General features: G+C 44.2%; 1 protein-coding gene across 6 annotated transcripts in view; it reads left to right on the top strand.

The window, feature by feature from the left end:
• The first annotated feature begins 540 nt into the window (after nucleotides 1-540).
• Nucleotides 541-27,224, top strand: part of SHISAL2A (shisa like 2A) — a 30,213-nt gene continuing 3,529 nt past the window's right edge. For 2 of the 6 annotated variants that reach the window (XR_012995502.1, XR_012995503.1), the window contains exons 1-4: nucleotides 541-764; nucleotides 10,015-10,154; nucleotides 24,437-24,515; nucleotides 26,127-26,208. Coding sequence is in view for 4 of the 6 variants with exons in the window: in XM_076340191.1 (XP_076196306.1) it covers nucleotides 583-764; nucleotides 10,015-10,154; nucleotides 11,608-11,675 (390 nt within the window). In the remaining 2 variants the exon portion in view is untranslated. Of the gene's footprint in view, nucleotides 765-10,014; nucleotides 10,155-11,607; nucleotides 14,457-24,436; nucleotides 24,516-26,126; nucleotides 26,209-27,224 lie in introns of those variants that run through there. The other 4 variants (XM_076340192.1, XM_076340194.1, XM_076340191.1 and 1 more) reach the window with 3 other exon arrangements.

Genomic DNA, 27,224 nt, shown 5'->3' with positions numbered 1-27,224 from the left:
GTATGTGACTGGTCTCTCAGAAACATTAAATATTATGTGGAGTTTTTACCCCTCATAAAGCCGAGGGGTCCTCAGCCCAGCTGTGTTATCCCTTTCAATTGCCACCTTGCTTTGGCTGTCCGGAGACCTCACCGAGGCTTATGGGTGAGAGTGGACCCCTGAAGTCTCTTCTCGACGTGGGACCGAGCGCTGAGGGAAAACCAAGCCCCAGCGAGAGACGCTGGGGTGTTGCCGTTGAGGTGAGCAACCCCGGGGGCGGTCAGCCCCACACGGCCCTCTCCCTCTCCCTCTCCCTCCCCGCTCCCCCCCCCCCCCCCCCCCCGAAAGGCGGGAGGCGCTCCGCTCTCTCCCTCACCTTAGGGCGCGGGCGGCTCCCGCCGCTCCCCGCCTTGCGGCGACCCCTGAGGTGGGGGGACGCGGCGGTTCCCGCCTGCAGCCAGCCTCGCCCGCCGCCTGCCCCACTCTTCGCCGCCGTCAGCGGACCCCCTGCCCGCCCGAGCTCCGCCCGCTTGCCGCCCCACCTCCCGCCCGGGTGCCGTCGGAGCCGAGGCGCCGGGCAGCCCGGCGGGCGGCCGCCGCACCATGAGCGCCGAGTGTAGCAGCTACCTCAACGCCGACAAGGTGCTGGTGAGCGGGTTCAGCTGCCCGCAGATGAGCGGCGACGCCCGCGCCGTGTACTGCTGCGGCTTCCAGGACGTCAAGTACTGCTGCGATGACCCCCACAGCTTCTTCCCCTACGAGCACAGCTACATGTGGTGGCTCAGGTAGGGGAGCGGCGGCACTCGCCCTGCACCGGCACGGCGGTGCCTCCCGGTCCCGCACGGCGGGCCGTGGGGAGGCTCCGGGGGGCGGGAGACCCGTGTCCGCCCGAGCTTGCCTGCGGGTTTGTGTTTCTGAGGTACTTGTAGCCGGGCGCTTTCAGGCTGTCTTTGTCCCGCTGAGAGTAGCGGTAGAGCTGCAGCTGCTGCCCAGAGAGACTTCTGCTTGTGCCGGGGTGGTTTCTGAAAGAAATAATTCGTGGTCTTTGTAAGGAAGCGCTGGGAAACGCTCAGTGCCTGTGTGCAGAACATCCAGAGCGTCCCTCCGTCCTTTCAGTGGGAGGGGAACGGCTGTCTCAGGGCCTGAGCATGTAAGATGCTGCGTGTATAAAGTTCCCAATGACTTTAGCTCTTTTTCTGTGTGTAGTAAGATCAAGCACTACATAACTTTTCATTTGGAAGATGGCAGGTAATCAGACCCAGGCTCTTCTGGGTCAGTGCAGGGGTCTGTCTAGCTCTGACTGGATCTCCAGCAGTGGCAGTGAGAGCTGCACGCAGCCAGCCTGACTGCTTTCTGTGCCTGATTCCCCTCAGGCTCTTAAGCATCCACGCTGGCTGTGTCAGGGTGTTAGTACACCTCTGCATGGTGCTTTCACTATCTCTTTATGGACTCGTTATCCCTGATTTTGTCTAATCCCTTTCTGGACTTGCTTCTGCTGTCTGCTTCTGCAGCCCCAGTGGCAGCAGTTACTACCTGCTGTTTGAAGATACATCCTTTTATCTGTTTTATACTGTTCCTACTAGTTTTCTGGAGTGCCCTCTAGTATTAGTCTTGTGAGATTTGGTGAACAACAATTGCACATTCAGTTTATGCACAGTGTTCAAAATTTTGTAAGCGTTTGGTACATCAGCTCTCAGCTTTCAGCTCTCCAAACTGAACAGTCTTAGTCCTTTTGGATTATTATTGAGGCAGGTACTCTGTCCCACTGATCATTTTAGTTGCCTCTCATCCATACTGTTTTTCACTCCACAGTGCTGCTCTTAAAGGTGCATAATCTGGAGCTGCGAGCTCAAGATGTGGGTATGGCAAGGTTTTACACAGTGGCAAAATGCTACCTTCAGTCTTGCTCTCAAAATCCTTCCTGTTGGTGGCCAACGTTTTGTTGTTGTCTTTGACTGCTGCTGCACATTGTCTGTGATTTCAGTGAGCTGTCGCTGATGACTAAAACTTTTGAGTTCAGAACTGCCAGTTATGAGTTCATTGTCATGTAGGCTTGTTTTGTTTATTTATACATTACATTATGTACATTGAAGCTCACCTACATCACTTTTGCCTGCTTACTCAGTTTTCTGCAAGTCTTCTAGCATTCCTTGCCCTCATAGCATTTGATTGCTTGTAGGGGCTTAGGATCATTAGAAACTCAGATTTCATTCTTCTCCAGGTCATAGGTGAAAGACACTGAATAGAATCAGTCTCAGCACTGATCTCTGTGACTTTTCTTTATACTGAAAAGGGACCACTTAGCCCTGTGCTTTGCTCCTTATTTTTTTAAGCAGCCTTGAATCTGTAACAGAACCTTTTCCCTAATCCTATGTCAGTTCAGCCTTTTTAGTCCCACCTTCAGTGCGGGGCTTTGTCAAATGCTTTTTGAAAAACCTAACTCTGTCCGCTGGGTTCCTTCATCCGTCTGCTTATTGATACTTCATAGACTCCAGCAGGTTAACAAGGCAGTATTTTCCCCTCATAGTAAAGCTGACTCTTTAATGAAAGATTTTATGTCAGGAAGCAGCACGCATTTCACTGATGCCCCTACTGCTATTACACTGAGTGCCACATACACACTTGAGCACTGCCACACATCTCCGCATAGCCAAAGGCTTTACTGAGCAGAGAGGCTCCGCCCTGTCAGCAGACTCCCCAGGGCTCCCCATGCTGCTGTTCAGAGAGCTGTCTGTCAGTGGATGCTCAGCATAACACACCTACAGTTATTTTTAGTCCATAAAATTAGTCCATCCACACTAACAACAGCTAGGAAAAATTTAAATACTGGCTAAGCAGATTCAGTATGTCCACTGATAGATGGAAGCTCATGAGTCATCTGGATCTGAATGAATCAAATGTTCCTAATGCCATTGCTGCAATGATGTGTTTGTACATAATATTTGCAAAGCAAACAGATAAATATTCCCAGGAGATTGGAAGAATGGGCATACAGGAACAAAAGACTTGCAGTATCTTTATTGCATGTAGAAAGTAACTTGGGAGAGTTCTGTTTGGTCTTCTACCAAACTTAGCATTGCTTGTGTTCAAAGATTTGCGTAAATGCTGCCAGGGTTACCCCTAAGCCTTCATTGCCATTTTTATGGTAGATCATCGTTTTGGGGGTGGGTGGGTTGTTAAATTCAGAGGTTTTTGTTTGCTAATGAGTTCATAATTGTGCACAAGAGTGACTTTTTAGTTTGCTTGTTTAATGTCTCTGCTGTTAGAAGACTGACCTTGAAGACCCACCCTGAGGCCTGTAGACTGTTACCATGTGGACTGCTGGGTGGACTTTAAACACTTAGTGTTTAAGGTAAAGATGGGAAGATGGCAAAATGTTTTTTAGCAAGGGCTTTTCTAGATGGGTATGCAGCACCACAGTAATTGCTGTAGAATCTAGAGGATGCGCTTGAAAGGCTGTCTTTATTTTCAGAGGAGGGTGATTGTAAAAATGATCAATGATCATAGTTATCCAAAATTAACCTTAAAGAAATTAATCATACGTTCTAAGAGGGCTGATGGCTTCAGCACATTGAGAACAATCTGGTATTGAAACACTATGTTTAAAAAGAGTAAGTACAAACTGAATCTTAATTTCTGATTGATTTAGGAATTGGAATTCAGGGTGTCTATTTGGTTTTGTGATGCTGATCTTGATGTTTTGGGTGAGATCTTTTCACATTGCTGCTGGAGCATGACAAACACTTTTAGTGGCATATAACCTATGATAAGTCTTGGACCCGTAGTAGGAAATACTGGAGAGTTCCTCAGGAACTGCTTTTCCTACCTTTGCCATTTGTAACTTGCAAAGTGTCTTACACAAGTGATGTGGTGATACTGAAGATGCATTGTGCTGTACAATACACAACTGTATTGTTAATGTCATCTTCTACAACTGCATGGAAGAGAGCTACAACTGAGAAGTAACAGATGCCTGAATAGAAAAACATATAATCATTAATAAGTACTTGATCTATTCAGCTTTAGGACAGCTGACTCTGCTTAATGTTTGGATAATGGTGAGCAACCTCCTTTGTCCTGCACTGCAGACTGTTATTTAAATGCAATCTTAAAACAGGGCTAGTATGGACATGACAAAAAAGCACAAATACCTGTTTCTGAAGAGCCTTTGGGTTTGTATTACTTCCTCAAATAGATTCAGCTGTGGAGATCATTCTTGGTTCAATGGCTGCTCACCTCAGCCTCCTGTAGTGTAGTGTATTTCTTCTATTTTGTCCATTTGAGTCAAGGTGTTCCAAGTGAAAAAGCAAAAATGAGGCCAGGACCCAGGTGAGATCTCTGACTGTAAGGAAGTATTCAGATTCCATATTAAGCAGAATATTGCTTGCCTGTAAGTTTTGTTTGAGCCAAAAAACAGTAAGGAAAAATTTGCTTAATATGTGCATATATACACAAACATATAAGGACAGTCTAGTTCATGCAGATGATAAATGCTATGAAAAATCTTTAAGGGTAAAGCTATTCTTTCCAGAATCAATCATTTTGCTGATAACAAATTATTTTAGTTGTGTGTGGAGCTAAATGTTGCACAAACTTCATTAATGGATCTGACCGATAACTAATGAGAACTGCATCTTAGTCATACTGCTATCTGCTATTCTCATCTTGCTGATCTTAAGAGTTTCTCCTGTGGACATAGCTGTCTACTGGTGTTGTGGGAGCTTGTAGAGAGAGAAGATTTGCAGTAGCTTGAATGTAAAATTCATAAAAACATCCAGAGGCACAATTCTCATCTCCCTGTAAGGCCACAGTAGAAGTGACTTCTCACTGATAGCGGTGATATATAAAGGCATTTTTATCACTAGAGGATGGAATTCATAGAATTTAAGACATTCATCTCTCTTCTGTCCTTTTTACATCTGTCAAAATTGTAAATATACCAGAGTAGTAATATAAGGATTCTTAGTCCTCGAACTCTCTTCATCTGTGACCAAAAGGCTGCTGTTTAATTTCACTAGAAGTCAGTGTCTTTGGCTTGGACTGTAGAATAGAGGACTGGCACACTGAAGGCATCAAATGGCCCAGGAGAGGATAGTAAATGATAGGTAGACTGTATTGCCATCAGTCCTTTATTTCATCATGAGAGTTTTATATTAGGAAAAGACTTGAAAAGAAGGGTTGGAAATAAGGAAACTACTACTGGGATCCCAAGATGCATGCAGAATTGTTTTCCTGCCTCCCATACTTCCCACTGCTGATTGCCAATCCCTGTCAATGTACTACTCCTTTAAGTCCAAGATGTGGGTAAGCTTTGCTGTTCCTGTCTTCCCCCTTTTTATTCCTACTCACCCCTGCAACACTCCTTAGTCTACCTCTTCCCTAATTTAATTTTCTGTCAACCCTGTAAGCGATTCAGAAGGGAGGCGCAGCTGAGTGTCAGGTGTCTAGCCATCATTGACATTCACTGGGGACTAGGCGCTAACTGCCCTTCAGTGTTTTGAAAATTCCCGTATGAATAGTAACATGCTAACAACTTAGTCACTATTTTAAGTTAATGTCAGCATCCAGAAATTCATAGCTAGTCTTCGACCTGGCTTGTATGATACCCATCTGCTGCAGGCAATTCTCCTGCTCCTTCAGGCCACTTAAAATAATCTGCATGTGGCCAAGGGCAATAAGCTCAGTATGTATCTCCAGAGAACAGGCAGAGGGATCCCGGGGGAGGATGTGGTGACAGGTGGGAGGTGAAGCATCTTTTCCTTCAGCTGTCCCACCACTGCCCCGTGGAATGGGTGGGAAAGGGCTTGGAGCTGAGTCATGAGGCAGCCTGTGTCTGAACCTCCTCTCCTTTTTACTCTAGGCATCCTGGAGTACTTAGCAATTCAAACCCCAGCACAGACTCGTATCGCGTGATCTCACCATAGCAGCCACATGTGACCTGCTCCCAATTTCATGCAGTACAGTAACGATGGTAGCCATCTTTCTCTATTGTAATCAATACCAGAACTGCAGTGCCTGTACTCATAGTGCCTCTAAGAAAAGGCTGGGATGTTTGAAGGCAAGTCTGGTAGCTTGTGAATTCCCACGAAGCCTGAAGTTTCACAGTAACACCCTGCTCCCCAATTTCATCCCCCTCTATTTCATGAGCCACCCCCTACTCCTCTCTCTTCATCTTTTCATTTTCCATCTGGCAGACCCGATTCATGCTCTGTTCTATCCCACGTGCTTCAGCTTCTTAATCCTCCTTGATCCTCACCCCTGATAAGACTGACTTCTTTATTATTAATGTTGTCAAACGGATGAATTAAAATTAATGCAAGACTTGTAATTCAGCTGCATTGTCGAAGTGAGAAGTCAAGCCAGTCAAAACAGCAAATGAAACATGCTCAAAGGCATATCACGGCAGCTTTTAAAAGAAAACACAGCCTCTTTAGAAAAGCCTAGGCTTCTAAACAGAAGAGAGAAAGGTGCATGATCATACAAGGGACAATAAGTATTCACAGAAGCTATTTGTGAAGTACATACGACACTTTTCAAATATTTTAGGTCAGTTACATGATCAGCACAACCCATCTCATGATACAGCTATAGTATTCCTATGTCAAACCTACAATATAATCTTCTATAGAAAAAAAAAATATATATTGTAAACTTAACACTGTTTTCCTAATAACATCAGTCACTATTTTTTCTGTAATTTCCTTATATTAAAAGACAAAGGCTAAAACCAGAAATATTTTATCCAGTATCTTCAAGTTAGTTCATAATGCCATATAATATACAGCTACTGGTTTTCAGCTTTGAGTGAGATGAAGAGGTCACTTTCTTTTTGAACAATGATTGCAGTCTGTTTCCCATTCGCTTTAATTCTCATTGCTTTTGAAACATTATTTTGCAAGTTAAGTAATACTTAAACTTGTATTTCCTGGCCTTCAGGTTAGGATTTCCACTGCTACAGCAAGCGCTCTTGAGAGGCATATTATTTTATAAGCATTATTTCCAAGCATGATCAAGTAGGGAAAAATCAGAAAACCTCAGGTGGAAAACAGATTTAAATTATCATGAGGCATAAAAGGCAAGAAAAAAAAGTAGCTGTGAATGTATTAGAAAGAAGAGGAAAACAATGTGTAGATCCATTGCATAGTGTAGGAAGAAAGCAAGCATGGCTTCACACACACACACACACGAAAGATAAATTGCAATCAGCCACTTGGAAGAAAATATAGTTTAACAAGGACAGAAGAGTACCAGACAGAGCACAGAAAAAGCAGGTTAAAGAGCATATTTAGATAAGTGAGTTATGTTCTAGCTGGCAAAGCTAGATGAAAATTACTCTAGATAAAACTAGCAAAACTTGGAAGTAGCTGAACTAGCTGATTTGGAACTAACCAAGATACTTTCCCAAATATTAGTGATTGCCTGTGGGAACCTGGGGAGGACAAAGGAGGCTCCAGAAAATGAGAAAGGGCAGAAGCCTTTTAAAGAGGGAGAAAGGAAGATGTGAAGATGCCGAGTATCATAAATTACTCAGTCTATAAAAATCCTGGAACGAATTACTGAACAATCCATGTCAAGTGCCCTAAAGATAATGAAGTGTTAAAAACAGGCAACAAGGGTGTGTCAAGAACAGCTCACTTCAAACCAAACTAATTTATTTCTTTGATAGGTAATAGACGTAGCATAGAAGGAAGAAACAGAAGATAGGCTGTATTTCAGCTGCAGTAAAGCTTTGTCATTGTCCACATGGCGTTCTCAGAGGGAAGCAGAATCTTGGTATAGTCACCGTCAGGTAGATAAGGTTGGCTGAAAAAGTTGGTTTCAAATCTACTTATCAGTGATTCCCCACCAAACAAAGAAAGTATCTCAAGTGGATGCGATTCTGCCATGGGTCTTCTGTATCCAGTTATATTTAATGTTTCCATAATGACTTGCACAGTACAATAGAAATCATACTTTAAAAACTTGTGGGCAGCCACAAATACTTCGGTGAAAAGGATCACAGTTCGCACTAATCTTTTTAAATGGGAAGAATGGTCAAAATTTAGTGTGCTGAAAATCAAAGAAGAAACCTGCACAATACTGCACAGGAGCAGAACATCACAAACACAAAAGGAGGAACGATCTGGGCACGTGGCAGACCAACAACTGGAGTGCCTCACAACAGGATGAGAGACAACAATATCACATGGCTAGGAAAAAAAGCAAATATTTGTTTATTCTGTGCTGGGGAGATTTCCGATGGTGCCCTCCCTATCTGTACTGATATTATGGGCCCTCAAAAGTATCTTAGTCACATCCATATTGCATACTAGATGTATTCTGCTTTTCAACCCTCTTGCAAACCCTGGGAGCCATCCTGGTTCTCCTGGTAAATAAAGGTTGAAGGGTATTACTTGTGCTGGGGAGTTTTGAAGAGGCATATTGTATTGTGAAGTTGATAAATGGATCTATGGATCTGACTCAAAGGCCACTTCAGTTAATACAAGTGCTAATGGTATGCAGATGGGTGATAAAGTCTTTTGGACAGATTCTGGAAGACTTTACTCACTTCCCTAGCAGAGTGACTGAAATATTTCAAGAACAGGTTGGACAATAATCTGACAAGATTGATTGAGGCCGCACCTCGAATACTGTGTTCAGTTTTGGGCCCCTCACTACAAGAAGGACGTCGAGGTGCTGGAGCGTGTCCAGAGAAGGGCAACGAGGCTGGTGAGGGGTCTGGAGAACAAGTCTTATGAGGAGCGGCTGAGGGAACTGGGGTTGTTTAGCCTGGAGAAAAGGAGGCTGAGGGGAGACCTCATTGCTCTCTACAACTACCTGAAAGGAGGTTGTAGCAAGGTGGGTGTTAGTCTTTTCTCCGAAGTAACAAGCGATAGGACGAGAGGAAATGGCCTCAAGTTGCGCCAGGGGAGGTTTAGATTGGATGTAAGGAAAAATTTCTTTACTGAAAGAGTGGTTGAACATTGGAACAGGCTGCCCAGGGAAGTGGTTGAGTCCCCATCCCTGGAGGTATTTAAAAGACATGTAGATGAGGCGCTTAGGGACATGGTTTAGTGGGCCTGGTGGTGTTGGGTTGACGGTTGGACTCGATGATCTTAGAGGTCTTTTCCAACCTCAATGATTCTATGATTCTATGATTCTACTAAAGAGATTTCTGTATATACATATACTGTCTCACTGAATGTCTATGGAAGAAGTATAAAGTAGCTTCTATCCTGCAGAGGTAGTATCTTGATAAAAGCTGCATATACTACTGTATGTTTGGCCTCCTGAATATTCTGTTCCTGTTCCTTTGGTGACTTTGATATTGTGTGTAAATTAATTAATCTTTAGTTTTTGTTTTACCATGACAGAGTTCATAGAAGAACTTCTCCACTCTTGTTTTGAGATTTATTGCATTAACACAAAGGCACAACAGTGATCACAGTACTCCACCCTGCTCTACAGAGCTGCTAAGAGAATTGAATAACACAGCTTGCACGTTTTTTATCCCATTGTTAATGGGCATGTCATCCTTAGTGAGAAGTCTGTGACAAATGTGTACTTTGCTTAAAGTGCTCTAACAGGCTCTTATTACAATAAAAATGGCATTTCAGACTGAAAATATAGCTTTAATAGTCATGTTTGAGAAAAAGGAGTTTGCACGGGCTGCCTGACGCTCTGGAATCTCTCTTTGTGTGTGCATGTAATATTTATGTGATATTATGCTTATCTGGGAATACACACTGTGTTGGAGAATTTTAGCTCACTGATGCCAGTTACTGCATGAAGTTATTTCTGATATTCATAAACACGGTTCAAATCAGATTTGGGAGTAGTATGCATAGGTAACATGAAATGTCACTAAGGACCAGATGTTCAGCTGCTGTGTAATGACACTGACCCTTTGAGGGCAATGAAATAATGCCGGTTTGTGACCTGGGTATTGAGCTCTAAACTTCTGTGTGCAGTAAAAATACACAGTCACTCCCCTGCCTGAGTACAAGTAACCTCAGGCTGTTTGTACACTTAATTTCTTTGTTTTTCTCTTCTTAGTGTTGGAGCACTCGTGGGCCTGTCGATAGCAGCAGTGGTCCTCTTTGCTTTTATCATCACTGTGTGTGTTCTCTGTTACTTGTTTATCAGCACGAAGCCACACAGCAAACTGGATACTGGTTTAAGCTTACAGATGGCAGGTAAGACCAGTTGTTATTGACATACCTTAACTCCTGCAGAGGGAGAGCCTTATTCTGTCTTTAAATGGATGTGAAGGAATCCAACAGTGTGTATTTTCTTTCTGATGGGGACCTCAAGATGTAGTCAAGCTATCCTGCTGTTTTACCTTTTGAATGAAATCTGTACCAAACTCAAATGAAAAAATCTAGCACAAGCTTAATATATTTATTTAGTGGTAGGAAGAGCGTAAAACTTCACAATACTGAGTACGGGTGCAACAAATAAGTCCCTTTATCAAGAAGAGGCTTAATGAGTTAGTTGCTCTGGATTTCCTGTCAAGAGTACATAAACATATAGTAGTGATTTCATTCTAATAATAAGAATCTCAAAAGAGATTTTACTTGTATTTTCTGGTGACAGGGAGAGATCGTTCTTTTTTCTTTTTTTCTGACATAGGATCCAGTCTTTGAAATCTAAGACTCTCTGCTTCAGTCCTAGTAGTCCATACCTTTGTGCCCAAACTGCATCAGCGGACACCTGCAGGAACAGTGCATGTAGCCAGTGTTAGCCCACTGGCATGGGAAAACCTGTTGTGGCTGCTACATTTCACTACATTTGTGAAATGTGACTGCAAGTTTTGATAGCGGGATGGGGTGTGATAAGTTTTGCCCTTTGTTTTGGCCTTCCTGAATGTTTAAATGTGGCTTCAGTAGTTCAACCAGTAAGTTGTAGGAAGTAAAGGGAATGTTGTACTTATTTAGGCCTTGGAAGTTGAAAAAAGGGAATAATTCTTGGGAAAAAAGTCCCCTCACCTCAAATTCGTGTTTTTTTACTGGTTTTTAAAATGCTTCCATACCTGCATGGCAATAAATGACCAATGAGTTACTGTAATTATAGCCTATTATACAGCAGTAAGTCCCCTCCTGAGTGTCTAGTTAACACAGTTGACTTCATACCAAACTTCCTATGTCTTGTTTTGTTCTCCAGAGAATGCAGGCTTTGGTCTAAAAGTGGTTTATAGAGCTGTCAGGAAACACAAAGCCTCCCTTTGGAGCTACATAAGCTGAGCAAGCTGCCAAAGTGAAAGTGACACATTCAGCAAACTGCTGCTAATCTGCAAATTGAAAACTTCACACCTGTCCTGGAGAGAGAGAGAGAGTGGAAATAAGACCTGCTACCTAGAATGGCCTAAATAAACTCTTGGGTGGGATGAACAAGAGGCCTAGTGATCTTTTACAAGATGGTTGTGTTCTAATTATAAACTGGTATTATGCTTTTGAACCCGTTGCTGTTTAACTTCTTCCCTCAGGTTTTCCTGCTATGCCATCAGCTCATAATTCATCGCCAGGACAGCAGTGCTGTTTTTCTCATGCTTTTTATTTTTGTGCCAGACATGTTTGGCGTATGGGGAGCTGGGAAGGAGGCAGGTGCTATTGCACCGCTGCTGCCAAGTGATTCCATCTTTCTCTACAGACTTGAACCCTGCTGCAGAACCACATCCTGCTTTGGCATTAGAGATCATTCCTCTCTTCCTATCATGAGGTGAACAGCATCCCAAGCTCCCCCACTGATGACCCAGCATTCACAAAGACATCCTGTGTCTCATGATTCCAGGTGTTACGAGTCCAGGAAGCTGAGAGATCTTTGCTTTTTCCTAACCATCTCCTGTGTTGTTTTGAGCTTTATTCAGACTGCATTGCTTTGTATTTACACACTGTTTTGACTTTGCTCTCATCCTGTGTTTTTCACTTTTATTATTCTGCTTCTTTGGCTGCTCTGAATGACAATTATTTCACATCTAAATTCTGATAGCTTTAGCTATTGATGAGTTGGGTTGCCAGAAATTGAAAACCAGTTGCTTTGCCAAGGTTGAGGGATCTTTGAAAATGTTGAAGGATTCCATTGACAAGCCTGAGTGCTTCTCTTTGTCATACTTGGGTTTCTTTTGCATGGAAGTCATGCAAGGTTTGAGTGTCTTATGACTGGTTATCTGCTTTCAGGCCTGGGGAACAATAAAAGTAGCCTCTCTCCTCCTCTTCCAGTTCTTCTGAGATTTGAGCATAATCATATATAGGCAATAAAAATGAATTAAAAAAAATCAAAACAGTTTTTAGAAGCTGCAGAAAATTTTAGGCCTGAGGACCATGAGTTTTAACTGTGAACTCAGTTCAGCCCTGCTCTTTCTGAACTAGCATAATCTTGCCTTTAGATGAAGACTGTGTCACACATTAGGTGGTGTGCATTGTCTGTACCCCTGGAGCATTCAGAGAGCACTCATTTATGAAAGCAGTATTTTTTTATTTTTTTATTATTCAATTTTACCCATAATATATCAGCTCAGTTGGAGTTTTGTATTTCATTAAACATACGATTGATTATTGTATGCCTTTCCTCCCTTGTGTAATAGTCAAAATTGCTCATTGTTCTGTGGACTCATCCAAGATCTCCTAAACATTGAAGTGGAATTGTTGAATTTTTACAGAAATAATTTCAAGATCAATCATAAATCTAACAATAAACTGGATGTGCGGCCTTTGTTAAATTTCTGATTCTGCAAAAGGCAGATCAGCTGGAATTTGCCTCTGTTTAGTCTTGAACAAATGGTCTTCAATAGCATCAACACATGTTATCTGTGGGGTTCCTGAGTTAGCTAAGCATGTTGTTAGCCCTAGCAAAAAATTAGCATTTTAATCTGAACTGAATTTAAGGAAAAATGAGCTCAGTCACTGGTGTAGACCAGGAGTTACTACTTAAATGTTAATGGAGTTATACTCATTTCTATTTGTAGTATCATAGTGTACAGTAGATCCCTTATATGCAAGACAGTGTGTACAAGCAAATGGGAGGATCCCATATCTCAAGGAGTTTACAGTCTAGTTTATCAGATCTAGTATTTCTCAATAAAAACCAGCAACATACTTTACCTCTTTCAATGAAATCCTCTCCTTTTACAGGCAAAATCTCAGCTCTTTATACATTGCTTTCTTATTGTTTGCCCTCTGCCTCAGAATGTGAGGTTCACCGAGGATTTCGCTTGTGGGTTAATGATCTGCCTTACTGAAGTGTCAAAGTGCTTCACAGTTTTTCCTCTATTTATCCTCACAGCTACCTTTCTGAAGTAGGGAGATGCTATTAGCCCCATCTCACAAGAAGACAGAACTGCAGGGAAGTGTCATATTTTTAATGCTTTGTGTGTCAGTTTAGACATTAATGTCTAGTGGAGTTTTGAAAGGACATCACTAACCAGAAGACCTTTGTCCTTTTGCTTATGATACCTCTAAAAACACAGCTCTAAGACTAGCTTGACACAGGAATTCTGTGGTACAGAGAATTGAGCCATGTTTTTTGAGACCAAGATGAATATTCAAATCATTGGAGCATAGTGAACTTACTTTTTAATCATACAAGTTGCTCAGTAAGCTCTTTCTAAGAGAAAGGATTTTTCATTTAACTCATTGTAGGTGTTTTTGTTTCTCCCATTTGAAGGCTGGAGAACTATAAAAGTGTTTCTTCTTGGTAAACAAAGGCCCCAAAGAAATCCAAGCCCTGAGAATGCAAATGTTACAGATTTTCCCAAGATGACAGGGAATTGGGTCATATGCTTTGTTCTCCGTCTAACCAAAAAACTTCTCTGTGCAAAAGCTTTTTGCCCTTCAAAATGTAGGGAACTAGGGAGTCGCAAGATTGCAAGTGTTTTGTTAAGGCTGAGTGAACAATGCTGGAGCATCTAGGGAAGATGAGGAGGACTGAGTAAAGATTGCATAATTGTCAGAAGAGGAGTGGTAAACAGGCAGAAAAGGAGGAATCTAGAGGCATATCTGCTGATCAGCTCTGGGAGAAGGTAAGATGCACATAAGCTTCTGTCAAACAGGCAGCTGATGGGAGAGGAGTGGCCATCTGTGCTGGCCCCTTAGTATGAGTTTTGTCATCAGAGAGAAAAAGGTAGATAGAGACTCTTCACCTTGGTGACCCAAACAGTTTGTAAACACGTTTTCTGAGTTGCCCCTGTGTTTCTGCCAGTGTTAGTCTGGGAAGACCTTTGGGGCGAGGTGTCCTATACCACTGCAAAGTGAGAAGAGCAAATTACATTTTATGGTGGTAACTAACATTTTCCTTTAAAACTTAGCACAGGAAGACCTCTGTAATGCATTCAGAGTCAGATAGCAGGGACCTTTGGGTTGGAGTATGAAGAGAACTGTGGCCTTGTAAACTACTCATGAGTGCTGGGAAAAATGTGCTTTGATAGAAGAGATTAATTCCTTGTTCTTACAAAGCAGTGACATCATAGTATGCAAAAATTCATGGTTTCATTTCATAATAAAGAAAAACTCAGCTCGAAAAATAGTCAGATGACCTTCTGTTGTGGTTTAATTTCAGTCGGCAACTAAGCACTGTGCAGCCGCTCGCTCACTCCCCCCCACCCAATGGGATGGGGGAGAGAATTAGAAGAGCACAAGTTAGAAAAACTCGTGGGTTGAGATAAAAACAGTTTAATAATTGAAATAAAATGATAATAATAATATGATAATACACAAAACAAGTGATGCACAGTACAATTGCTCACCACCTGCCGACCGATGCCCAGCCAGTCCCCGAGCAGCAGCCCCCCCGGCCAGCTTTCCCCAGTTTATGTACTGAGCATGACGTCACATGGTATGGAATGTCCCTTTGGCCAGTTTGGCTGTGCCCCCTCCCAGCTTCTTGTGCACCTCCAGCCTTCTCAGTCAGTAGAGCATGGGAAACTAAAAAGTCCTTGGCTAGTGTAAGCACTACCTAGCAACAACTAAAACATCGGTGCGTTATCAACTTTGTTCTCATCCTAAATCCAAAACACTGTACCAGCTACTAGAAATTAACTCTATCCCTGCTGAAACCAGGACACCTTCCTGTCCCTGTTTCTCTCCTTAATTAAAGATACCTCATGGGGCACTATTCAAATATACAAAACATTCAGATATTTTGATGAAAAAGCCCTAAACTCTCACACTTTCTCCTCCTTAGCTCAACAGAATTATCTGACTCTATGGGTTCCAAAACCAGTAGTTGCTGTCTGAAGTCAGAGACAGGGTGCTTGGTTTTTGGAGTATGCATTGACAGCTTTGCTTTCTAGGTTTATCAGTAATTTCCACTATATGGTCTTTCTGCAGCTGGCCTTAAATTTTCCCCTGTCAGGCTACTTTTCTCTTTGCCAGCCATCTGCCTCAGATATTTGTATGTGGGAAAAATCAGCCAAATGGGCTCAATTATTAAAAAAACAAAAACAGATTTTTTTTTTTGTTTAGAAAATGAAGAAATTTCCTATTTTGGAGCTGGGAATTCAGATTTAGTGGAAGGGGTAGCATTAGCTCAAAGTTACGTCACTAGGAAAGATTAAATTTGGAAATGTTTAAATTGGACTCCTTAGCTTTTAAATTTCCCAAACTTTCTTGTAGCAGTGAGTTCTTTGCAGCTCATTAAGAGTCAATTTTTTTACTGCAAAGATACCCATAGATGCTGTAAGCTGGTCTAGATACGAAATCTAGATAGGCTTCTGTTGTGGTTGAACCTCAGTCAGCAACTGAGCACCACGCAGCCGCTCGGTCACTCCCCCCCCCCACAATGGGATGGGGTAGAGAATTAGAAGAGCACAAGTGAGAAAAACTCATGGGTTGAGATAAAAACAGTTTAATAATTGAAATAAAATGATAATAATAATTAATAATACACAAAGCAAGTGATGCACAGTACAATTGCTTACCACCTGCTGACCGATGCCCAGCCGGTCCCCGAGCAGTGGCCCCCCCGGCCAGCTTTCCCCAGTTTATGTACTGAGCATGACATCACATGGTATGGAATGTCCCTTTGGCCAGTTTGGCTGTGCCCCCTCCCAGCTTCTTGTGCACCTCCAGCCTTCTCAGTCAGTAGAGCATGGGAAACTAAAAAGTCCTTGACTAGTGTAAGCACTGCTTAGCAACAACTAAAACATCGGTGCCTTATCAACTTTGTTCCTGTCCTAAATCCAAAACACAGCACTGTACCAGCTGCTAGGAAGGAAATTAACTCTATCCCTGCCGAAACCAGGACAATATCCATCCCTTATTCTATACCATCTGCGTCATGCTCAAGTCTCATATTTTTCAGTACATTTTCATTAATCACCACCCCCTTCTTTTATAATATATATATATACACACAGAGATATCATTCCCTTAGTCTGTGGGCCATCCCTCTAAAACGTTCGGTGAGTTCATTTAGTCCATGACTTTGGGCTCCATCTGTCATCATAATCTTCCAGGGCAGGAAAAATGGAGATGGTATGTGGTGTTGGATTGTTTCATGTTGAAGTCAGTTCTGGTACCATCATCACTGTGCTTTGCTTGGTTTCACTGAAGTTATTCTTCATTAGTCTGGGTGATTCTTACTGTAATATCATTAGTATGGCATATAATATTATTAGTATAAGTATTATAACTATAACTAGTACTTAACATCACATAATTCAGATCATTGGCTATTGTCACCCAAAATCAAATCCCCTTGAGGTACACATCTGACTTCCCCATCCTTCTGCATTATCCACCACGTGCACCCAGGTCCTTGAGCAAAAGCAATCCCACGGATGGGTTTGCCTTTGCCCGAGGCAGGAATAACCCAAACTGTTTTCCCCAACATATTTTTTATGTGCACTACAGGGACTTTATTCCCATCTACAGTACGTAAAAGTTCTGACTGGGCAGGGCCAGCTTCATTGGCAGATCCCCTCGTGTTGACTAACCAGGGGGCCTTTGCTAAATGTGTATCCCAATGCTTGAATGTCCCGCCACCCATTGCTCTCAGCGTAGTCTTTAACAGTCCATTGTATCGTTCAATTTTCCCAGAGGCTGGTGCATGATGGGGGATGTGATACACCCACTCAATGCCGTGCTCTTTGGCCCGGGTGTCTATGAGGTTGTTTCGGAAATGAGTCCCGTTGTCTGACTCAGTTCTTTCTGGGGTGCCATGTCACCATAGGACTTGCTTTTCAAGGCCCAGGATAGTGTTCTGGGCGGTGGCATGGGGCACGGGATATGTTTCCAGCCATCTGGTGGTTGCCTCCACCATTGTAAGCACATGGCGCTTGCCTTGATGGGTTTGTGGGAGTGTGATATAATCGATCTGCCAGGCCTCCCCATATTTATATTTCAGCCATCGTCCTCCATACCAAAGAGGCTTTAACCGCTTGGCTTGCTTGATTGCAGCGCATGTTTCACATTCATGGATAACCTGCGCAATAGTGTCCATGGTCAAGTCCACCCCTCGATCATGAGCCCATCTGTATGTTGCATCTCTTCCTTGGTGTGACCTGAGGTGTCATGGGCCCACCGAGCTATAAATAATTCACCCTTATGTTGCCAGTCCAGATCCACCTGAGCCACTTCAATCTTAGCAGCCTGATCCACCTGCTGGTTGTTTTGATGTTCTTCAGTGGCCCGACTCTTGGGTATGTGAGCATCTACGTGACGGACTTTTACAACCAGGTTCTTCACCCGGGCAGCAATATCTTGCCACAATGCGGCAGCCCAGATGGGTTTGCCTCTGCGCTGCCAGTTGCTCTGCTTCCATTGCTGCAACCACCCCCACAGGGCATTTGCCACCATCCATGAGTCAGTATAGAGACAGAGCACTGGCCACTTTTCTCGGTCAGCAATGTCTAAAGCCAGCTGGGTGGCCTTTACTTCTGCAAATTGGCTCGATTCACCTTCTCCTTCAGCAGTTTCTACAACTTGTTGCATAGGACTCCATACAGCAGCTTTCCACCTCCGATGCTTTCCCACAAGACGACAGGACCCATCAGTGAACAGGGCATATTGCTTCTCATTTTCTGGTAGTTCATTATACATTGGGGCCTCCTCAGCACGTGTTACCTCCTCCTCTGGCGATATTCCAAAATCTTTGCCCCCTGGCCAATCCATGATCACTTCCAGGATTCCTGGGTGACTGGGGTTTCCTATTCAAGCCCGTTGTGTGATCAGTGCGACCCACTTACTCCACGTAGCATCAGTTGCATGATGTGTACAGGGGACCCTCCCTCTGAACATCCAGCCTAGCACCGGCAGTCAGGGTGCCAGGAGGAGCTGTGCTTCAGTGCCGATCACTTCTGAAGCAGCTCGAACCCCTTCATATGCTGCTAATATCTCTTTTTCAGTTGGAGTATAGTGGGCCTCGGATCCTCTGTATCCCCGACTCCAAAACCCTAGGGGTCGACCTCGAGTCTCCCCTGGTGCTTTCTGCCAGAGGCTCCAGGTAGGGCCGTTCTCTCTGGCTGCGGTGTAGAGCACATTTTTTATATCTTGTCCTACCTGGACTGGCCCCAGGGCTACTGCGTGAACTCTCTCCTCTTTAATTTGTTCAAAAGCTTGTCGTTGCTCAGGGCCCCATTTAAAATCATTCTTCTTCCGGGTCACTTGATAGAGAGGGCTTACAATCAGACTGTAATTTGGAATATGCATTCTCCAAAAACCCACGACACCTAAGAAAGCTTGCGTTTCCTTTTTGCTAGTTGGTGGGGACATGGCTGTTATTTTGTTGGATCCCATCCATTGGGATCTGACGATGTCCATCTTGCCATTTTATTCCTAAAAACTGGATCTCCTGTGCAGGTCCCTTGACCTTACTTTGTTTTATGGCAAAACCGGCCTTCAGCAGGATTTGGACTATTTCCTTCCCTTTTTCAAAAACTTCTCCTGCTGTGTTGCCCCACACGATGACGTCATCAATGTACTGCAGGTGTTCTGGAGCCTCACCCTGTTCCAGTGCAGTCTGGATCAGTCCATGGCAAATGGTAGGGCTGTGTTTCCACCCCTGGGGCAGTCGGTTCCAGGTGTACTGGATGCCCCTCCAAGTGAAAGCAAACTGTGGCCTGCACTCTGCTGCCAATGGGATTGAGAAAAACGCATTAGCGATATCAATTGTGGCATACCACTTGGCTGCCTTTGACTCCAATTCATATTGAAGTTCTAGCATGTCTGGCACAGCAGCACTTAGCGGTGGCGTGACTTCATTTAGGCCACGATAGTCTACTGTTAGTCTCCACTCTCCATTAGACTTCCGCACTGGCCATATGGGACTGCTAAAGGGTGAGCGAGTCTTCCTGATCACTCCTTGGCTCTCCAGTCGATGAATCAGCTTATGGATGGGAATCAAGGAGTCTCGGTTGGTGTGATATTGCCGCCGGTGCACCATGGTGGTAGCGATTGGCACCTGTTGGTCTTCCACCTTCAGCAACCCCAAAACAGAGGGGTCCTCCGAGAGACCAGGCAAGGTGGACAGCTGTTTAATTTCCTCCATCTCCAAGGCAGCTATACCAAAAGCCCACCAGTACCCTTTTGGGTCCTTGAAATACCCTCTCCTGAGGTAGTCTATGCCAAGGATGCACGGAGCATCTGGGCCAGTCACAATGGGGTGCTTCTGCCACCCATTCCCAGTTAGACTTACTTTGGCTTCCAATACAGTTAGCTGTTGGGATCCCCACCGTCACCCCAGAAATACAGATGGGTTCTGCCCCTATATAGCTTGATGGCATTAGGGTACACTGTGCGCCGATGTCTACTAGAGCCTTATACTCCTGTGGGTCTGATGTGCCAGGCCACCGAATCCACACAGTCCAGTAAACCCGGTTGTCCCTTTCCTCCCCCTGGCTGGAGGCAGGGCCCCTCTGATCCTCATCACAGTACTCGTTTCTCATTTCTTGTACGTACGAGTCAGAAGTTTCTTCATTAAGATCAGGAGTAAGATCAGCCCTTCTACTCTGTCTGGGGAACTGCCTGCTGGAAACTGGAGCAGCAATTTTCCTGGAAGAACCTCTTTCTGTGATTGTTTTCCCTTGCAATTCATGTACCCGTGCCCCTAGGGCTGCGGTAGGTTTTCCATCCCACTTCCTCATGTCCTCTCCGTGGTCACGCAGGTAAAACCATAGGGTGCCCCATGGTGTGTACCCTTTATATTCTCTCTCTTGAGCAAAAGAACGCTTACTTCTAATAGCCGAGATACTGGTCCGTACAGGTGGAGAGTAGGACCTATCCTCTCTGAGTTGCTGGATCTGCCGGGACAGTTTCTTCACAGCCGAGACGAGGGAGGAAGAGAGACTTTCTTCATATTGCCAGAGTTGACCAGCCAATTCATCCCCTGTTTGTTCCCCTCCATCTTTCCAGGTCATCACTGCCAATGAATTGGTGTATGACGATGGTGAGCTCCTTATAAACTTCCACCACATGGGTCGTGTGCACTTGACTTCGTCTGGATCTTTGGATAGTTGTTCATTGTTCAGGTCATCATAAATCACCTCCAGCACAGCTAATTCTCTCAGAAACTGGATACCCTTCTCCATGGTGGCCCACTTGCTTGGGCGACGTATGACATCTTCCTTAAAGGGATACCCTTCCTTCACGCTTGACAAGAGTCGCCTCCAAAGGCTGAGGACTTGTGCCCCTTTTCCAATCGCTTTGTCAATGCCCCCTTCCCTAGAAAGGGATCCCAGCTGCTTGGCTTCCCTACCCTCTAATTCTAGGCTACTGGCCCCATTATCCCAGCATTGGAGCAGCCAGGTGACAATATGCTCACCTGGACGGCGGCTGAAATCTTTTCATATATCTCACAGCTCACTCGGGGATAGGGATCGGGTGGTTACTGCCTCGTTTATGAGTTCTTCCTCTTCTTCCTCCCCGATCAGCGGCCGGCTCTCCTCCTGCTGTTCTCGTGATGGCCCTTCTCCAGGGTAGTCTGTCTCGTACACTTCTTCCTCTGGCTCCCTTTTAGAAGAAGCTTCTTCCTCCCTTACTAAACGAGCCGACTTCCGCTTCCAAAATTTCTTGTGTACAGGGGCGACTGATACCGGCACAGGCTGGTTCTTTGGTTCAGCCACAGGGTGTGTCACCGGGGTCTGAGTGGCCACAGTACCTGTCGCTGGGGTCTGAGTGGCCGCAGGGCCTGTTGCCGGAGTCTGAGTGGCCGCAGGGCCTGTCGCTGGGGTCTGAGTGGCCACAGTACCTGTCGCTGGGGTCTGAGTGGCCGCAGGGCCTGTTGCCGGAGTCTGAGTGGCCGCAGGGCCTGTTGCCGGAGTCTGAGTAGCCGCAGAGCATGTCACTGGGGTCTGAGCGGCCGCGGGGCCTGTTGCTGGGGTCTGAGTAGCCGCACGGCGTGTTGCTGGGGTCGGAGTGGCTGCAGAGCGTGTCGCCGGGGTCTGAGTGGCCGCACAGCGTGTCGCTGGGGTTGGAGTAGCCACACGGCATGTTGCTGGGGTCTGAGTGGCCGCAGTGTGTGTCGTTTTACCGTCAGATCCAGAGACCTTCTCTTCCCTTTGAGGGTACTGAATAGTGTTGAACAGGGCTCGGTAGGCATGGGCCAGGCCCCAGCACGTTGCAATGAGTTGCATCTCTCTGGAGTTGCCAGGGTGACAGCATACTTTTTCCAAATATTCTACTAACTATTCAGGATTCTGCACTTGCTCAGGGGTGAAGTTCCAAAACACTGGGGGTGCCCATTGGCCTAGGTACTTGCCCATCTTGTCCCACACACCCTGCCACTCATAACTATTCAGCCTTGGGGCAGATCTCTGGATGATATTCTTAAATCGCTTACCAACTTTAGACAAAACCGAAACAATATTCCAAAGAAGTACCAATGGAAGTATCTTAACTACCCAAGGATGTTCAAAATCTCAGAAAAGTTACTGTAATTGCTAGTTGTCTCCACGAAATGGTATCCGTGGTACAGTAATGGCTTCATTGCGAAACTTACATACCACACTAAGGTCAAGGTCAATGTTCTAAAAACAAACGTCACAAGCGAAACATCACTAATCACTGCAGACCACAGCAAACTGCAAAAACCAACACCAATCTTTAACATATGCAGCAAAGAAAGGAGCACGATGCAGATTATACAAATCAATATTGAGAACAGAAAAACCAACATTGTGACCCACAACTATTAACAGATATAAGTTCCTTAATACACTCCGGTTAATCTGTTATTATCTCAAACCCTTCGAGCCCCACGTTGGGCGCCAAAAAGGACTGTTGTGGTTTAACCTCAGTCAGCAACTAAGCACCACGCAGCTGCTTGCTCACTCCCCCCCCCACAATGGGATGGGGGAGAGAATTGGAAGAGCACAAGTGAGAAAAACTCGTGGGTTGAGATAAGAACAGTTTAATAATTGAAATAAAATGATAATAATAATAATATGATAATAATAATAATACACAAAGCAAGTGATGCACAGTGTAATTGCTCACCACCTGCCGACCAATGCCCAGCCAGTCCCCGAGCAGCGCCCCCCCCCCCCCCCCCAGCTTTCCCCAGTTTATGTACTGAGCATGATGTCACATGGTATGGAATGTCCCTTTGGCCAGTTTGGCTGTGCCCCCTCCCAGCTTCTTGTGCACCTCCAGCCTTCTCAGTCAGTAGAGCATGGGAAACTAAAAAGTCCTTGGCTAGTGTAAGCATTACCTAGCAACAACTAAACCATCGGTGCGTTACCAACTTTGTTCTCATCCTAAATCCGAAACACAGCACTGTACCAGCTACTAGAAAGGAAATTAACTCTATCCCTGCCGAAACCAGGACAGCTTCAAAAGCAGGGTGCCTTATAACTGATTAGGAATTTTTTTTTACTTTTTTGGGTTTTTTTTTGGATCATAGCTGAAATAACTCACTGAAAAGGCTTGGTTTCAACTAAGATCTTGGCTTAAATATTTTTGTACAGATTTTTTGAAATGTCAAACTATCAAATTCTATTTTGATATTTTGAAACCAAACTGCAGTTTTTTCAATTAAAACAAAATAAATGCAACTTTCAGAGCACTTCAAAAAACAAATCATTCCTTTGCCCAATTTGCTTTGTTTCAGGTTTTTTAATGACAATATTAGAATTCTCAACTCTTCATCCCTATTGGATATAGGGAACCTTTTTTAATCCCTTCCCCACACATTTCCTTCGACAGAAGTACCCTGCCCAGTTATGCTCATCTTTTCTTTTCTTTGTCTGTGTTGGCCCAAGCAGTGGAAAAGTGGAAAATGAGGTCAAAGACAGTGTTGGACTAGAGGCTAATGGGAAATACAGGGAAACTCAGCCTGGGAGGAAGACTGGTGAGCTCCATAAGGAGACTTAGATGAGAAGATGGAGCAGGGAGAGGTTTTGAAGCCAGTAGATAAAAGAGAAACTGCAACTGAACAAGGACCTGGGTGTGTCTGGGAGCATGTGGAAGAGGGGGCTAATGGGGCTGAGAGCAGCAGAGCAGGGAGGCAACGATGCCAGAGGGGATGGAGAAACTCCTGAGAGGGCCAGGGAGTGGAACAGTGGCTGTGGGTGGGCTGGAGAGCAGAGGCGGGGTGCTTGGGGAGAGATATGAAGAGGAAGTTCAAAGTGTAGTCAGAAAAGTCTTTCCTTCTAGAGCTTTGCTTTCTCTGCTGTCAGCAGGTGTCATTGAAAACCATGGGCAGAGTATCTGTCTTCTCCCTTCCTGACAGTGACCCACTGCAGACTAGTTTTGCCTTGGCTATTCTGATCAGTTGGGCAAACTCAAGTTGTCTGCACTGAATCTAAAGATTCCAGCTCTTCTGCTCCAAGTAGGTGTCTGTATCAGTTACTTGGTGGAATTTTAATGAACTATTATTTATTTTAACCTATGAAGTTGTGCTCTGAAAAGCAATGTTCAAATACTGCTAAGCTTCAAAACCAAGCACTCAAAAGATGGGAGATGCCAGAATTTAGGCATTTCACCAGTTGCCCAGAAAATCTTAACTAAAAATTGCTTTATTTGTTCCTTTCATTCCTTCAATCTTTCTGAAAAACAAGGGTGACACTTTCATGCAAAGAAGTATTGTGAGCCTCCCCCCACGCAGTGCTTTGGGGTCACTGGATGGAAGGTGCAGTGAAGGCAATAGTGACTGATCATGTTTGGAGAGGGGTGAAAGTTTGAGATTTCTGATCTGTTTTCTTCAATATGGGAAACTTTTCTGCCATTTCTTTTAGGACAGAAGTGCCCTGCCCAGTTATGCTCTGATTTCCTGCTATAAGTCCTACTTATACCACAGTGCTGCTACCTTAAACTGTTCTTCATCTTGATGTTTATTCCTTTTTAACACAAGTTAATAATTGCAGCCTCCCATAGGCTGAGGAATGGAAAGTGGAGTGGCTCTGGTCTATCCCATCCTCTAAAGACTGTAGAGGAAGATTCCAGGAACTGTGTTTTTTCTAGTGCAGTGGGCATATATATGTATTACTACTTGCAACTAAAGGAAGAATAATGCTGTTATTTTTACTAAAATTGCTTTTGTTTTACAGACAGTGAAACTAGAGGGAGTTCAATATGTTAAAAAACAGAGGCACTGGATGGATTCTACCAATGCTGTAATAAAAATAGGTACAGTGAGAACGTTTCTTTTCATCTTACTCTATTGTATTTGTATACCCTCTACTCTGTTTTATATGTGGTGATGCAGATACAATAAGCATTTTTCAAATGCCATGAATCTTTGTGTGTTTTCAGCTTTCTGAAATGCACTAGCAAACTGTCTGTTTGATTTACTTAGACGTTGCCCTGATGCCCTTGCACAGGGAAGTATCTGCAGAGACTTGAACAGAGTCCTTCCACAGGGAAATTTCTTCTTGATTTACTTGTACATGAATACTCCTTCATGGTTGTGTGCCAGAGAAGATTACATTCCCTTATGCTGTCTTTGTCCTTTCCCTGGTGCTGTCTAGGATGCACCAGAGCTTACTAAGGAGGCAGGCATCATAACTTATCATTCAAAAGAAATTCTTTAACGATGAACTGCTGGAAAGGCTCCTATGTGACAAAGGATAAGAGCAGTGAAGTATCTGGTGGGTAGTTTAGTCATATTCTGCTTCTTGGGGATGCTACCTACAAGTGCTGCGTCAAGTCTGACAGAGAACTGAAGAGGGTTATCTTGCAAAAAATGAAGTTTCATATGCTGACTTGATTTTTATGCTGAAATCATGTTTAAAGTTCAAACTGCCTATGGCACAGACCGTGCAAAATAGCATTTAAAATGTACGCCAGTACAGATGAATTGTACTTCAGACTTAAGAGGAATTTATGAATAATGCAGAAGACTTCTGGTGGCATGAAACATGCATTTTACTTTCTGCAGGGGGTGAAAGCTCATGGCTAAACAGCCACAGAATGTGAGAATAGCTGTAGATCAGCAATGTCTGTCACAGTAAAAAAAAGTGGGCCTGTTTGCTCAGCAGTTGTTCTTAGAGCAGCAGGAAAGTAAAGGTGTCAGTTCCCTGCTTCGTGTATTTTCTCTTGTATCCTTAAAAAAAAGCTATCCTGTGCATCGTAAGTGCAAATGCATCTTTTTCAGCATTCTTTATTATCAGCATAACAGGTTGGTTTGGGTTGCTTGTCCTCATGAAAATACTTAAGTGTAACAAAACTAATTTCAAAACTCCTAACCACCTCCACACATTTTTTTTCTGCTGTTGCAAATGAAGTGGCTTGTGGGAGAAAAATGCCATGGGAAGACTAAAAAGGATCCTGCAGTCAGAAAGCCATCTGTAGTGAGAAAATCCAAAAATATCTGAGGCAGGTGCTAAGTACTGAGATGAGACCTCAGTTCAGGTCTGTGAATGTGGCATTGCTTTCTGAAGGCTATGAGCTTCTCATTTCCTCATGCTTCAGTTTGCCTGCCTTTCACCGTGTTACAGAGACTAATGTTTATAGAGTGCCCTGAAGTGTAGCCTGCTAACCACTATTGCTTACAGGAAGGGAGAAACAGAAGGAGAGAATTGAAAGGCCAGCTGCAAAGGACTTTTTTGTAGGGTTTGAATGCATGCATTATATAAAGATCAAAAAATTTAGAAGGTTTTTTTGTGGATTAATTATCCAATTCTTTTTTGTTGCAAAAAGAGGCTGGCATTATCATGAAGACTCAAAATACTTGAGACTTCTTTTTGGGCTAAAACCAGGAAAACTATGCCCTTAGCCTGTGAGCCTTTTTGCTTCCAGATCCAGAATGGAGCAGCTGGGAACTTTCTGCGAAAATGAAAAGGGAGGCAAGGATCTTTTCTGAACTTGAACAGATAATCCAGTTAAGTGTTGGTAGGAATTCCAGGTCTCTAATTGTTTTTTGTCCTCTGCTTTTCATGTTGTCTGCTTGTTACAGATTTCATGCCTGCACCTGTTATGGGGAGCCACTTCACAGTGCAGTGATAAGCCAGACAGTCCATCAGTGGCTGCAAACCTTCCACTGCTGTGAGAAAGCTACATGTAGGAATTAGATTTGATTTAGTATACATACTTCTTCTGCCAAATTCACTGGGTTTTAATTAGGAACAGGCCCCCCTACACCCTTGCAACTGATGTAGTTCAGCATACAATTCAAGCTGGTTTGCATGCTCTTTTCCAGCAAAAGGACAAACACAGCTCTTAGCTTTAAAAAGGGAAAGGAGGGGAACTAGGCAGCTGGAGGCATCACTTCTAACTTGGAGTGATAATATCTCGAATTATTAAACAATCGAGTTATGCACAAGAAAAATCTGACACAAATTTCATGAAGAAATCCAACCCCATGCAACGCTACAGGCTTGGGGAAGAGTGGCTGGAAAGCTGCCTGGCAGAAAAGGACCTGGGGATGTTGGTCGACAGCCAGCTGAACATGAGCCAGCAGTGTGCCCAGGTGGCCAAGAAGGCCAATGGCATCCTGGCCTGTATCGGAAATAGTGTGGCCAGCAGGAGCAGGGAAGTGATTGTCCCCCTGTACTCGGCACTGGTGAGGCCGCACCTTGAATACTGTGTTCAGTTTTGGGCCCCTCACTACAAGAAGGACATTGAGGTGCTGGAGCGTGTCCAGAGAAGGGCAACGAGGCTGGTGAAGGGTCTGGAGAACAAGTCTTATGAGGAGCGGCTGAGGGAACTGGGACTGTTTAGCCTGGAGAAAAGGAGGCTGAGGGGAGACCTCATCGCTCTCTACAACTACCTGAAAGGAGGTTGTAGCGAGGTGGGTGTTGGTCTCCTCTCCCAAGTAACAAGCAATAGGACGAGAGGAAATGGCCTCAAGTTGCGCCAGGGGAGGTTTAGATTGGACGTGAGGAAAAATTTCTTTAC

This window comes from Aptenodytes patagonicus, chromosome 5 (assembly GCF_965638725.1).
Source record: "Aptenodytes patagonicus chromosome 5, bAptPat1.pri.cur, whole genome shotgun sequence".
NCBI lineage: Eukaryota > Metazoa > Chordata > Aves > Sphenisciformes > Spheniscidae > Aptenodytes > Aptenodytes patagonicus.
This window is presented reverse-complemented; position numbering and strand designations above follow the sequence as displayed.